Source organism: Mobula birostris, chromosome 15, assembly GCF_030028105.1.
Source record: "Mobula birostris isolate sMobBir1 chromosome 15, sMobBir1.hap1, whole genome shotgun sequence".
Lineage (NCBI taxonomy): Eukaryota > Metazoa > Chordata > Chondrichthyes > Myliobatiformes > Myliobatidae > Mobula > Mobula birostris.
Genome location: NC_092384.1, coordinates 58,006,841 through 58,021,393, shown reverse-complemented (window position 1 = coordinate 58,021,393; position 14,553 = coordinate 58,006,841). Strand labels below are relative to the sequence as shown.

At 38.9% G+C, this 14,553-nt stretch overlaps 1 protein-coding gene across 1 annotated transcript in view; it reads right to left on the bottom strand.

Annotated features, from left to right (window-relative positions):
- Positions 1 to 14,553, bottom strand: part of cdh13 (cadherin 13, H-cadherin (heart)) — a 1,220,695-nt gene that overhangs the window by 1,015,053 nt on the left and 191,089 nt on the right. Inside the window, exon 2 of the mRNA XM_072279867.1 lies at positions 8,586 to 8,697. Coding sequence (XP_072135968.1) covers positions 8,586 to 8,697 — 112 coding nt within the window. The remainder of the gene's footprint in view (positions 1 to 8,585; positions 8,698 to 14,553) is intronic.

The following is a 14,553-nucleotide window of genomic DNA, read 5'->3' as shown; positions in this document are numbered from 1 at the left end:
TACTCCTATGTCCAACTTTACTTTCTCCCTATCGAAATTCAAGTTGAACTCAGTCATATTGTGATCACAGCCTCCTAAGGGTTCTTTTACCTTAAGATCCCTAATTGACTCCCGTTCATTACATAACACCCAATCCAGTATAGCTGATCCCTAGTAGTCTCAACAACAAACTGCTCTCAAAAGCCATCTCACTGGCATTCAACAAACTCACTCTATCGTGATTCATTACCAACCTGACTTTACCAATTGACCTGCATGTTAAAATCTCCCATGATCATCATAATATTGGCCTTTTGACATGCCTTTTCTATTTCCTGTTGTAATCTGTGATCCATATCCCAGCTACTGGGAGGCCTGTATATAACTGCCATCAGGATCCTTTTACTCTTGCAGTTTCTTAATGCACCCCACAAGGATACGACATCTTCCAATCCTATGTCACATCTTTCTACTGATTTGATGCCATTCTTTATGAGCAGAGCCACACAACCCACTCTACCTACCTTCCTATCCCTCTAATCCCCATGTAACCTTGGACATTCAGCTCCTAATTACAACCATCCTTCAGCCATGATTCAGTGATGGCCACAACATCATACCTGACAACCTGTAATAGTGTAACAAGATCACACACCTTATTTTTTATACACCATGCATTGAGATATATCTCTGAGTACTATATTTGCTACCCTTTTTGATTCTACGTCCCTAATACACTGATACTCACCCTGCTGACTGCAATTTTATCCTATCATCTGCCTGCCCTTCCTGACAGTCTATTTTACCATCAATCCCATCCTGAGTCCCTTCACTCCAGTTCCCACCTCCCAGCCAGATTAATTTAAACCCTCCCCAACTGCTCTAACAACTTAGGAGTGACTACTTACAGCGTTAAATGGCAGTTCGTCTTTTTTCATTTTTTTAAAAAACTATTTCCATGAAATTTTGGTCTAATTAGGGCAGCCATTTAATTGGCTCAAAATGTGCTGGTCCCAATTAGCCAGAATTCTCTGTACTTTCCAACCAATGTTCTACAGGTGATGGTAATCTGTAATAAAACAAAGAGCTAGAAGTCCTCAGTAACTTCAACCTGATGTTCAGTTGTCAGTTACAATTCTCATGAAAAGACAACAACCAAAAACGTCACCTCTATTTCTCTCTCTACAGGTGTTCCTTGGGCTGTTGATAACTTCCACCCTTCACTGTTTTTACTAGATACTTCCTTCCTTTTTGAAAAACAGGCAATCACTGCTAATCTTAGCTTTCCTACAGCTTAGTTGATGTCATTGCAGTTTTCATGAATCCCAAGAGCTTTAACATTGCTAAGTGATCTATTTTATTGTTTGTAATATTCAGTTTATAATAGACAAAATTGAGAAAGATGTTTACCATGTTAGCTTATAGCATATTTTCTTTTGCCCTGAAGTTTCAAATTAACCAGGAATTAAGCTAAAATCTCCCAGATTTATATTGTGTGAAATATTTACTGTAGAAACTTCAGACCATTTTTTGCATGGTTTGAATTGGATTAAATTACATGTTATTTTAATTAAATCAGTCTAACTTCTTTGCAAAATAGGACATATTTTACAGCAGCTTCATATCATAGTGATCATAAATGTCACTGCTTGAAGCAGACAGATGTGTGGTGTGCATATTTACCTTTTCCAAAGTTTATCAGAAGCTAAATTTTCCTTCTAATGACAACATGGCAAGAAGTTTAACACTTTCTTCCAAAAATCTCTTTAACTGACTGACAAACCAAATGAAAAATCTGAAAGCAGGAATACAGAGCAGTGATCAAAGAGGCTTTGTGTGGGATATTAAAGTCATCAAAAGGGCATAACAGTTAAGCAGTTAATGTGAAGGGCAAGACTGCACTAATAAAAATTTAGAATTTGAAGACTTTATAAATTATTTTCAAGCTGTGGCACAAAAAAATGACTTTGGATCTTCAACTTAACAAGCACAGCATGTTGTGTTCAAATGAATTAATGTCAATTAAAGTTAATGTCAGGTGCTACGTATAATAAGTGTCCAATTGAATATCACCCATTTTGAGTCACTACCCAAGATGAACTTTGACCACTTGATCTTTTCTTTCAGTACTGTCACATACATTTTGGGATTCTTTGTATTTCTTTGAAGGTAATTTAATTTTTTAGTCTTTATTAAAAAGGAAAGTTAGAGATATTGCAAAACATCATACAAATAAATGTATGTCTTTCAAGTGTCCTTAAAGAAAATATGCATTCAAACTTAATGGGGATCTCTCGGAGTTAAAACTACAACCAGCTTCAAGTCTGACTCCCATTTAAGGTCAATTAGTTGAATTCAAAGAAAGCAAAATATGCCTCTGAACCCTGGTGTAATGGCAGGAAAGGAAATGGAATTCTCCCTTTCAGTGCACTTTCCAGTCAATCTGTGGAAAGTCACCATGGATATCGAGGGCTATCACAGAAGCTGACTGTTGCACACATCCACAATAGTCCTAATTCATCTAAACTGTACCCCTTGCTCTCGTCTCATATTTGAAGGATAAATCTAGTTCCATCTTATCAACAATGTAGAAATCCTATTACTGTATATCAGTAGCATGCATCCGGAGGGCAGAGAGGAAAGGAAAAGGGAAAGAACATTGAAAAAAAAATCACTGAAAATTGAAGATGTGATTTCTGTATAAATTCTGTTCTGAATAATTCTTGGTTGGGGAGGTTATTTCTGCTCTTCCTGTAATTGAAATCACATCATGAGAGCACAAGATGTGATTTTCAATCATAAAAGATGATTCATTCTTTTCAACTTTCAGTCATGCTACATGAGTTAAGCATTGAAAATTATTATAAATCCCCTGCTGGCTCGGATAAACGGTTCAGTGAGCAAGCCTTTTTTAATTAATGTAGAAATAACACAAAATCCTAAACAACAATTCTCATTCAACTATTAAGACAAAGACGTACCTGACCTGAATAAAGTTTATTCATAAATTTTGCTTATCTTAAAGAAATAAGGATTTAAGCTTGTGGACATTGTACTCCTGTAGCTTATTTTCTGAATCATTGCTTCAGTTGTTCAAAGACTGTGAAGTAGCTGTTTTTTTTTGTATAACATTGCCCTTAGATTTCACTTACTATAGGTACTGTGGTTTTTCCTCAGTGAACAAGATGTTATGCTTGGAAATTTCAGGCTCATAGATCAAAGTCTTTTGTTGCTTTTGTGAAGGAATAAAATTGGATTTACTAATTTTAAATTGTTATGTTGAATAAAGACATCCGTTAGTCTTGCAAGACCATGGATCTGCGCCTGGAAAGTCTTCACTCTCCAGGACGCAGGCCTGGGCAAGGTTGTGTGGAAGACCAGCAGTTGCCCATGCTGCAAGTCTCCCCTCTCCATGACACCAATGTTGTCCAAGGGAAGGGCATTAGGACCCATACAGCTTGGCACAAGTGTCGCCGCTAAGCAATGTGTGATTAAGTGCCTTGCTCAAGGACACAACACATTGCCTCGGTTGGGGCTCAAACTCACGACCTTCAGGTCGCTAGTCCAATGTCTTAACCACTTGGCCCACACTTGTGTTGAAAGCCAAATATTAACTATAAGCAAGAGCACATAAAATGGGTCCAAATTCCAGTAAGATGGTGGCGCACTTGAATGCAGTGCCTACTGGGCCCACCAAAGGTGTATTATCTTTTTTAAATGTATTTTTTTAAAGATTTCAAGACCCTGCTGGACATTGAGAACCCCATCAGCGACTTGCTCATTGGTGGAGGAACTGAAAGAGCTGGGCTTCGTGTGGATTGCGTTGCTGCCTGCATTGGAGAGGCATTGGAGGAGACTGCGTGCAAAGGTAGTGTGCAATCTAACAGCAAGTAATTGTCTTAGTTGCTTTTCTTGTGATAGCGAGTCCATGTTGGACATTGTTAATGTGGAATGTTGCAAGTCACTGGTTTATTGGTAGATGGCGGGGGAGCTGTGAGGCTTTGATCGTAGCAAGGACTAGGCCTCAAGCTGCAGTCTTGCCTGTTTACAGCCACCCAGGAGAACTCTTAAACTGTCATCATTGGAGATGACAGGGGTAATGTCTGAACTGAAGGATGAGAGGAAATAGTTGGCTTTGAAGAAATGCCGGTAAGAGTTATCTTTGGCATCTGAATAATGCTGGATCATTTTGGTGGTGGGGAGTAATGTACTAGTCCCATGCTATCCTGTTATCCGACAGATATTCTTCACTGTTCTACCATGTTGCAATAAGCAGTAAGAATTGAAGGAATAAAATCTGAAAATTTTGGAAATACATCAGTGGGAAGAAAATAAAATTAATATTTAATATCAAAAACACTTCCTCAGAAGTGGGCAGGAGAAAAAAGATGTTTACCTGGCTGCAAAGCTGCAGAAATGATGGGCAAGTGAGATATCCTGTTAGGCAAAACTGAGATGACCATGGGGACAAATTGTACACAGGGTAAGTTGGTCAATGAGTGAAGGGGAACAGTGAGGGGGTCAGAATATTGACAAAAGAACACACATTACCAGAGAGACAATGTATCAGATTTACAGTATCTGCAAGATTTTAAAGGATTGAAGGAAAATACTTTCATAAATGTAAGACTTCTAATTTCTACTCATATGTTATAGACAGGTACAATTACAAGATATTTGGACAGGTAAATATTTTGGCAATGCTTAGAGGAATAGGGGTTAAAATCAGGCAAATGGGACTATGCCAGATTTGCAGCTCAGTCAGCGTGGATGAGTTGGGCCAAAGGGCCTTTTTCTACATTGTGTCACTTTATGACTCTATTGAGGATATTTACTGAAGTCCGAATCTTCAATGACTGTATGAGAACTGGTGTATATTGAGCAACACACACAAAATACTGGAGGAACTCTGTAGGTCAGGCAGCATCCATGGAAATGAATAGTCGACATTTTGGCTGGAGGCCCTTCTTCAGGACTGAAAAGGAAGGGGGAAGACACCAGAATAAAAAGGTGGGGAGGAGGGGAAAGAAGATAGCTAGAAGGTAATAGGTGAAGCCAGGTGGCTGGGAAAGGTAAAGGGCTGGTGAGGAAGGAATCGGACAGGAGAATGGACCGTAACTGAAAGGAAAGGAGGAGGGGACCCAGGAACAGGTGATAGGCAGGGGAGAGGAGACAAGAAGACAGACTGGAGAATAGAAGAAGAGGGTAAGTTCAGGGATTTTTTTTTAAACCGGAAGGAGAAATCGATATTCATGCCATCAGGTTAGAGGCTACCCTGACGTAATATGGGGTGATGCTCCTCCGCCCTGAGCATGGCCTCATCTTGGCACAAGGGGAGGCCATGGTCCGACATGTCAGAACAGTAATGGAAATTGGAATGAAAATGTTTGGCCACCGGGAAGTTCTGCTTTTGGCAGATGGAGCAGAAGTGCTCGACACAAGTGGTTCCATAATTCATCATGGGTCTCACCAATGTAGAGGAGGCCGCACTGGGAGCACCGGACACAGAAGACAAACCCAACACATTCACAGGTGAAATATATTAAGAATATCTTTGAAAATGCTCCAGTAATATTGCTTTTTAAAAAATAATTCACCCCAATTTAACTGAAGTCTTCATTTCCATTCTCTATCAAATATATTAAATGGAACATTTCTATTTTCAGTTAAAAAGCATAAAGTTTAAATATTAATGTCGATTCCCTGGGATACAAAACTCAGATCTCGCATGTATTGTCAATCCTCTAGATTGGGGCAACATGCTCAAACCTCAGTTTTAAATGTGTTATGAAGATAACTCAGAAACTTCCTAAATCACCCGTTTCAGGAGTGCTACACTACATGGTAACATCCGGGCTTTGTAGTCCACCTTTTCAATTCATTTCATGGAATTCAGTGGATTGAATTTCAGGAGCAGATGCAAGATGTTTACATTACTATACAGCACATTTAGCTCCATTGACCAAGGATGAATTTCTAAGAACGTAAGCTTAAGATAAATATTTTGTCTTGCATCATCAATGGAGAGTAAGGCTAATGCAAGATGAAGTGTTCAATGAATGAAATTGCCATACAAAATAAAGATCTCCTTGAGGCAGATAACCTCCAACAGGACCACAAACTTGTTGCTGGGTTTGTAGACTTGTGTGCCTCAAAGACCCAGAGAGCTATGTTGGCTGGAGTCAGGGCCTTGTGCTTTGGCTCTTGGTAGGGTGAACCATGCCAAATGGGTCAAAGTGTAGAGGCCAGACTAAGAGTGGGGCACTGGTTCTCCAGGTTCAATTCAGGGCTAACAATCCTAACTGTTAAAAAAAATGTGTTACAGAAACAGCAATGAAGAATCCCTCCATATCTGTGTGCAACTGAATGGACAGGTAGAGATGGAGGACCTTCATTGTTGCCCTAAGTGCCAACAGCTTAAGGGGCAGTAAGTAAGTGAGATAGAATAACTAGTTCTGACACTTTGATTCACATGCTGTTATAATTAATCCAATACTTTTAGGACACAAAGTTATGGAATTTCAAGTAAAACAAGTTATAAGGGTATAGGAGAGATTGCAGGGAAAGCAGTAAAACATAAGCAAGAGAAAATCTGCAGACACTGGAAATCCAGAGCAACACACATAAAATGCTGGAGGATCTCAACAGGTCAGACAGCATCTATGGAAATGAATTCCCTGGAAGGGTAAGTGGTTGTGGTGGAGGTAAAGCCTCTGGGCAGTGATTTCCTTGTCAACATCTACTACATTCAGGAAGCCAGCATACATAGAACATAGAATAGTACAGCACAGTACAGGCCCTTCAGCCCACAATGTTGTGCTGACCCTCAAACCCTGCCTCCCATATAAGCCCCCAGCTTAAATTCCTCCATTTACGTGGACAAGCAGCAAAAAAAAAATCGCTCAGAATCAAGAACCAGCACAAAAGATCAAGAGTATTGTGTGGAGGCTGCAGACAGGCTTCAAAGCATGTAGACAAATGATTAAGAAAGTACTAAATTCAATATAACATAGGGAAAAAAGTTATTTACTTTGTAGCGCAATACAGAAAAGTAAGGCATTTAAGTGGTTATCAACTGGTGAAACGATGATGTTCCAAAAGACCTAGGTGTCCTTGTATGAGTTGGGGTCAACCATGGAGACTGCATTGTAGCTGTCTACAGGATACACAAGCCAGTACGCAAACCAGGACAGTACAATATGGAGAGCAAGCTGTTGTATATGCAGCAGCCCCCACCTTTCCATGAAGCAAATGGATCCAAAGGAAAGTGAGAGACCAAAAGGGACCAGGGCTGTCACAGGAGTTGTCAGTCAGCATTGAACTCAATGTAGGACTGCCTAAGAGACTCCAACTCCAGATTTTTCTTCTGGGTTTACTCCTGAAGCCTTCCCCATGAGTGGGTATAGCCACAAGGCAGCAGAGGTTTGAGATCAGAGTTTTCCTTCTCCTAGATGAGCTGTCAACCATGACTGACAAGCTCCATCTGTCTAAAGCAACTGTTTTTAAGGCACCAGTAACCCATCTTTACAATGCTGGGCGTTAACCTCGTGATAGACTGGCGTCCTATCTGGAGGTGGGGGGTGGGGGGAGTCTCATACTCTCAGTCATTTCACGCCACGGAAACCAGCATAAGCACTGGCCTGATGGGCCACAAGGCTCGTGACAGACTTTAATCTAAACCCACCTTTGCCCCTTTTCCTGTCAGTAGAAATGGTTCCACAGGGCTTAGTAGCTAAGCCACACGTGAAGACCAGGAGCTGGACTTGGTTGTCAGAAACTATTTGAGACGCTCACCATTGGGAGAATTAAATAAGTAGTGGGAGCTTATCCCCACTACGCCCCACCCGCAACTATGGAAACTTTAAGAACCTACGGTCGTTATAGCTGTAAAAAGATCTATCACAAAAATGTATTTTCAGTACTTTTCCAGAACTTGAAGTGACTTGATTTTACATTACAATTTAAAAAATATACAGTGCTATTCACTTACCATTATACTGTGGTTGGTTAATGTGCAATGCTTTTCAAAACTCCCAGCAATGCTTTTAAACCCAAATTAAAACAACACTTGACAGAAAATTGTACTTTATAATTGCACGATAACATGGAATGTAATTATTCAAATAGGGTAAATGGAAAGTTGAACTTTAAAATCAGCTTGGAAAACCAACCCATCTTCCATTCAGAATGCCTCCATAGCCAAACCAAAAAATCCATCCCCGTTTTTGGAAATCTTTGTCCATGATGGGTATTTGGATTAAGCAGAGAGACAAAATTAATAGATAGGATCGGATCTCATCAGAAGTGATACATTTCCACATTCAAGAAATAGACTGATTTCACCTTTGCTTTCATACTGTACCCATAATCTTACTTAGAGTCCGAGTAGCAAAGTCTGACAGATATTAACAGAAATAGCTTCAAGTTGTGATATGAAATTTAATCGTTTGGAAGGGCACCAAGTTGAACAACACGTATCACACAGGTCCAATAAAATAGATCTCATCGTGTAAGAAGAAACTTAAGATAATGATGATGAAACCTAGACAAGGGCAAATTTGAGATATCAATATTATCTTTTCACCTGATGACCAACAAAAGCCTACCTTTCAAAATGAACTGGTCCTTTTTATATTCTGAGGACGGTAAGACTTGATATTTCTTCTGCTGGAATCCAGGTGTGCAGTCAGAACTAACTGTGAATGTTTGTAGCAACACCTAGGAAGAAGATTCGAAGGAAATATTGAATTGACAAAATTAATCATATCATCTACATCAGATAACGTCTCAGTTAAACTGAACTGATATCAAAGTTACCAAAAATTCTCCAGCCTTGAATTTGACTGATCAGGTTCAATAACACACCTGAGCTTCTTTCATTCACACTTATCTATATATTTTTAGAAGCTGTGTTTATTAAATGTGACATTTTTTACAAAAAAAATCTTGAGATTACAGAAACTTTGCATTGACAACATCTACATTTAATTTTATCCATGGAATATTAATAAAATCTTAACAGCAACAGCTATTTTAATATCAATACTAAAGGCCCCTAAATAGCAGCTCTAGTAGAACATGCCTGTCTTTGGAAATCATTCATACAAATGTTCTTTACTGGAAAAGTTTCCAATTTCACTTGGGTCTTCAGGATTCAGAGGCAAAGAGCTATTGATACGAACTGATGACGGGATTGATGGTACCCATAGATGAGTATCAACTGTGCGCTCAATCAAAGCTAGGAAGAGGGAAAAGTCTCTAAGGTAATAGAAATTGATAATGGTATAAGAGAAAAGAAACATAGAACCTGATACATGTAATTAGCGAGTTGGTGCTAGATTGTACAACAATAATGCATCCGATTTAAAGACAGTCAAGATCATGGAGGATTGGTCTAAATTATTGATTAAAAAAAACAAAAGGACTATAATTTCAGTTCCAGTACGCAACATGCTAATATTCTGCAGAATAAATATTTGCCTTAAGCTTTAATGCAAAATTAGAGAGAACATTTCTGATGCCACATACACTCAGAACATTGACTTCAATGGAATTGAGTGTTAAGCATTCTTGCAAGTAAACTATAAATTTAAATAACTTATGCCATAGCTGCAAAATTATTTCATTTAAAAACACCTTTCCAAGTGAAGTTTCTAACCAAATACATCTTAAAATTGTATCACATGATTATATCATCCAGAAATGTTGACAGCTACTCCACTCCTCATTCGGATGGTAAAGGTTCAAAATGAAGATTCAAGATTGTTTAATATTATTTCCAACAAAAGTGTAAGGAGAATAAAATAATTGTTATTCGGAATCCTATGCAACACAAAAAATGCAATAAGAACACAATAATAATTAAAATAATACATAATAATATAAATACATAAGATTGCTATTTACATAGATTCATTATATATCCATAAAGAGATACTTGGCACAGGAGTAGGAGTGTCGGTACGTAAGGTGTCTGACAAGAAATAACAAAGTAGTGGTGGTTAGAGTGTGGAAAGGTTGGTTAATGTGTGGAGGTGTTGATCAGCCTTACTGCTTGGGTAAAGTAACTGTGTTTGAGGCTGATGGTCCTGAAGATGCTCAGTAACCTGCTACCTGATGGGAGTAGGACAAACTGTTCATAAGCAGGCTGGGTGGGATCCTTCATGATATTACCAACCCTTTCTCTATACATAACTTTGATGTTGAGTGAGCTGGCGCTAGTGATGCGATGGGCAGTTTCTGTACCATTCAGTGTCACAGCTTGTTAGATACTCTCTGATGCACATCTGTGGGAATGACACGAGCATAGATGTGCATAATTCAGCTCTCGTCAGCCTCTTCAGAAAGTAGAGGCATTGGTGAGCTTTCCTGATTTTAGATAATGTGTCTGGGGACCATGAGAGGCTGTGCGAGATGCACACTCCCAGGAGTTTGAAACTGCTCGCCGTTTCCACAGCTGTGCCGCTGATGTAAAGAGGGGTGTGAGTGGTCAGCTGAAATAGAGCAATCTTGAATGCCTTAAAATAACCAATCATTGGAATGGCTGCCAAGAGTATCTGTTGGCAATTAATCAAGTCCACAATGTTGTTTATGTGTCCAATTAGCAGTCAACACTTATTTTACAATTACCACTTTTGTGAAGTACCTGCACATTTCCATAATTAGGCTGATCGGCACAATGCATTGATTATGATATGTTTAATTTAATTTCTGTGCTAAAACCTGATAGAGTTTATAATGAATGCCAATGTTAGCTATTTTATAATTTGCATTATGTAGAGAAACAAGATATATTAATCGTATAAGAAGAGATCGATGCTTAGAAATGTGATATTTTTATTCCTTTTCATATAGGCTGCCTGACTTGCTGAGTTCATCCAACACTTTATACGTGTCACTCTAGATTTTCAGCATTTGCAGAATCTCTTGTGTTCATAATATTTTAGATTTCATGATGTATCTCTTCAGAAGCGCAATTAATTGTCCTGGATCTTCATTGTACCAGCTGAGCAGGATATTGGGTTACCTGCAGTGGAGATTTGAGTTCAGAGATATCACAATACTCTCATAAACTTACATTCTGAACTTAAATCAGCCCTATTACATGAAGAACAAATTGATGAAGGAAGGTTGGCAAATTGAATCAATAAGTTCCCTGACAAAAAAAAGATATTTCAAAATCCTCAGTAAGTATATTATTAGAAAGGAATTTAAAATTCTCTTTGAAAAGTCTATGATGAATAAACGGATGGTAATAAATAAAAGAACAACATTAGAATTTTGCCCAGAAGTTCAGGAAGTCTGCAGAATGGGAGGGTTTTAGGAAATGGTATTGGAAACCAAAGCATTGGGAGAATACGAGGATAAACTAGCAAGAAACAAAAGAAAATTATGAGAATAACTTCATAATAAGCAAGGGGATAGTAATGTAAATTTTATCTCTTAAAAGCAGAATAGAAAAAATTACATGGTTGTGGCCGGGCATGTAAAAGGAAACTTCTGTTGTCATGGTAGAAGGCACGAGAAAAATACCAGAGATAGTGAGGAACCAAGGGCGTTACAAGAGTGAGAAGATCAGTGCTATTATCATATGAAACATTTCAGAGGAATTAAGAGCAAGGGACAACAGACTTCTCAGGCATGATGGTCTGCATCATGGTATATGTAAAGAGGAAATAGCCATGATATTGAATGTATTAGTGGAGATCTTCTAAAGTACCCTAAATGTGTAACATGTCCAAAAGAAAATATAGGATATGTAATAACACTATTCGAAAAAAAGAGAGGAAGGGCGAAAGAGCAAGGGGGTGGGGAAGAAAATAAAGAAAACAGAGAAGTCTAATTTCAACCTTAGAAGTCCACTATTAAGGACATTGCAACAGGTGAGGATTATAAAGTTAATATAGTTTTATGAAAAGGAAACTCTATTTAACATTCTGAAGAGTTTTTTTTGGAAGGTGCAACTAGCAGGTTATACAAGGAGGAACTAATGGAAGTAGTATATCTCACATTTTAGAAGGCATTTGATAAGGCAACATACAAAAGGTTGTTGCAAACAAATTAAGAGTTCATGCAGTTTTGTGCAGTATAACAGCAAGGATAGCAGATTGGTTTAAGAGTAGAAATAAATGGGTCATTTCAATTTGGCAGGCTATTGGTGGAGAAATACCACTAGACCACTTACAATCTGTATTAATGTTGTAAAATGAACATAGAAAGCAAATGGTAACCATGTTAACTGACAACACAAGACAGGTCGAAGCATAACTCATTACACATTTTCTTTTCCAGAGAATGCAGTCTTTGTAAAAGGATATGGACAGGTTTGAGGTCCATTTGATTGCATTTTCACTCGCTCACTTTGTTTGAGATAAAGTATGGTATTCAAATCGTAATGATCACTCAAAGTTCAAAGTAAATTTAATATCATGGTACATATCTGCCACCATATACAACCCTGAGATTCATTTTTCACCAGCAAGACCAACACTGATTTCCCAACCTCAGTTCTTTTGAAAAGGTGGTGGTTAATCACATCATGAAATAACTTCAGACCATTTGGTGAGTCCCAGGCTGTTGCTGGAAAGGAATTTTCAGCAATTTGACCCAACGAAGATGAATAGATGGCAGTATGGTTCCAAGATAAGAGAATGGTGACTTGGAAGGGAGGCTGCAGATATAGAATGTTCCAATGCTATTTTCCTTGAGTCCTGGAGGTTTGGTGTGTGTTGCCCAAGAAGCCTCGATAAAGTTCTCCAATGGAATTTTAACTAAGTGCAAAGAAAACATGTGAACTAGGAGTGGGCCATCCCTTGACCCATTATTTGGTTATTATGGCAGAACTAATCTTGGCCTCATCTCTACTTTCTTGGCTGATCACCATACGTTTACTTCTTAATATTCCAGAAATCTTACCACTTCAAGATAGTACACAATACTCCCATGATGCACTGTGGGGGTGGTGGTGTTGAATGGTGGATGGCTTGTGGCATTAATTTGCTGCTTTGCTCTGGATGGTGTTGAGTTCCTTGAGTGTTGCTAGAGCTGTACTCATCCAGATAAGTGGACAGTATTCTGTTACTTGCATCCAGTAAATGGTGGAAAGGCATTGGGAAATCAAGAGGTGAATCACATCTCAGGACACTCAACTCCAACGTACCTGGTTATTGTTAAGCCCTCTCACACCATTCAGCAACGGTGTTTTTGGTCCAGTCAGCAGTATCAATGCCACTCTATGGCAAGTGGCTTGTGATTTGTAATTTAGTTACTGAAAAAGATCATTGTCTGGAAGGTATGTCATAAATATTTCTTATCACTCTTCAAACCCAGTCATGTATTGCTGAGATTTGACTGCTTGAGTGGCATAAAACGTTTCTTCATCTAGTGAGAAACGAATATGAATAACAAATGAACTAACATTGGTCTTTGGTTTTATCACACTGCTAGAGGAGGGAACATGCTGGGATGAAATATTGGTTTATTTTGGGATACTATTCTGGTCAGCATGGACTTGATGGGCCAAAGGGCCTGTATCCATACTGTATTTCTCTATGATTATCTGGGTGTACTTCCTCGGGCCATTCATTCCTGACTATATAATACTGTACACATATCTCTAGAGAATCCATTCTACCAGAAGGAGGACAGAGTCAGGGCTCATGATGGTAAAAGTCCAGGATATTAGCAGTTAAGTACAATTCTCTGCACATATTTGCCTGACTGACTCCGCTAATTGTTGGCACAAGTCACTAGATAGTACATCTGCCCTCACCTGTATCTCCTCCATTTCACAGACATCCACCCTCACCCCATTTTCCCCATACCTTAACAGGGAAGAGTTAACTACAGTTCCAACGCCATTTACAAGTTGGCTGATGACACCAGTGTTGTGTGCTATATCAAAGGTGGCGATGAATCAGTATACAGGAGGGAGATTGAAAATTTGGCTGAGTGGTGTAATAACAACAACCTCTTATTTAATGTTAATAAGAGCAAGGAACTGATTGCAGACTTCAGGAGAGGGAAACCAGAGGTCCATTTATTGGAGCATCAGAGGTGGTTAGGGTCAGTAACTTTAAATTCCTTTTTGTCAATATTTCAAAGGACCCGTCCTGGACCCATCATATAAATATAATTGCAAAGAAAGCACGACTTCCTCAGGAGTCTGAAGAGATTCTGTATGTCATCAAAATCCTTGGCAAACTTTTATAGATGTGTGGTGGAAAGTGTGCTGACTGGCTGTGTTATAGCCTGGTATAGGAACACCAGTACCCTTGACCAGAAAGTCTTACAAAAGGTAGTGAATTCAGCCCAGTACATAACAGGTAAAGCCCACCCAGCCATCGAGTACATCTACATGAAGCGTTGCCATAGAAAAGCAGCATCCAAAGATCCTCACCACCCAGACCATGCCATTTTTTCATTGCTGCTGACAGGTAGAAGGTACAAAGGCCTTAGGATTTACACCACCAGGATGAAAAACTATCTCTCAACCATCAGGCTCTTGAACAAAAGAGGATAACATCAGAGGCTCTACTTCATTAGGAGTTTGAAGAGATTTAGCATGTCATCAAG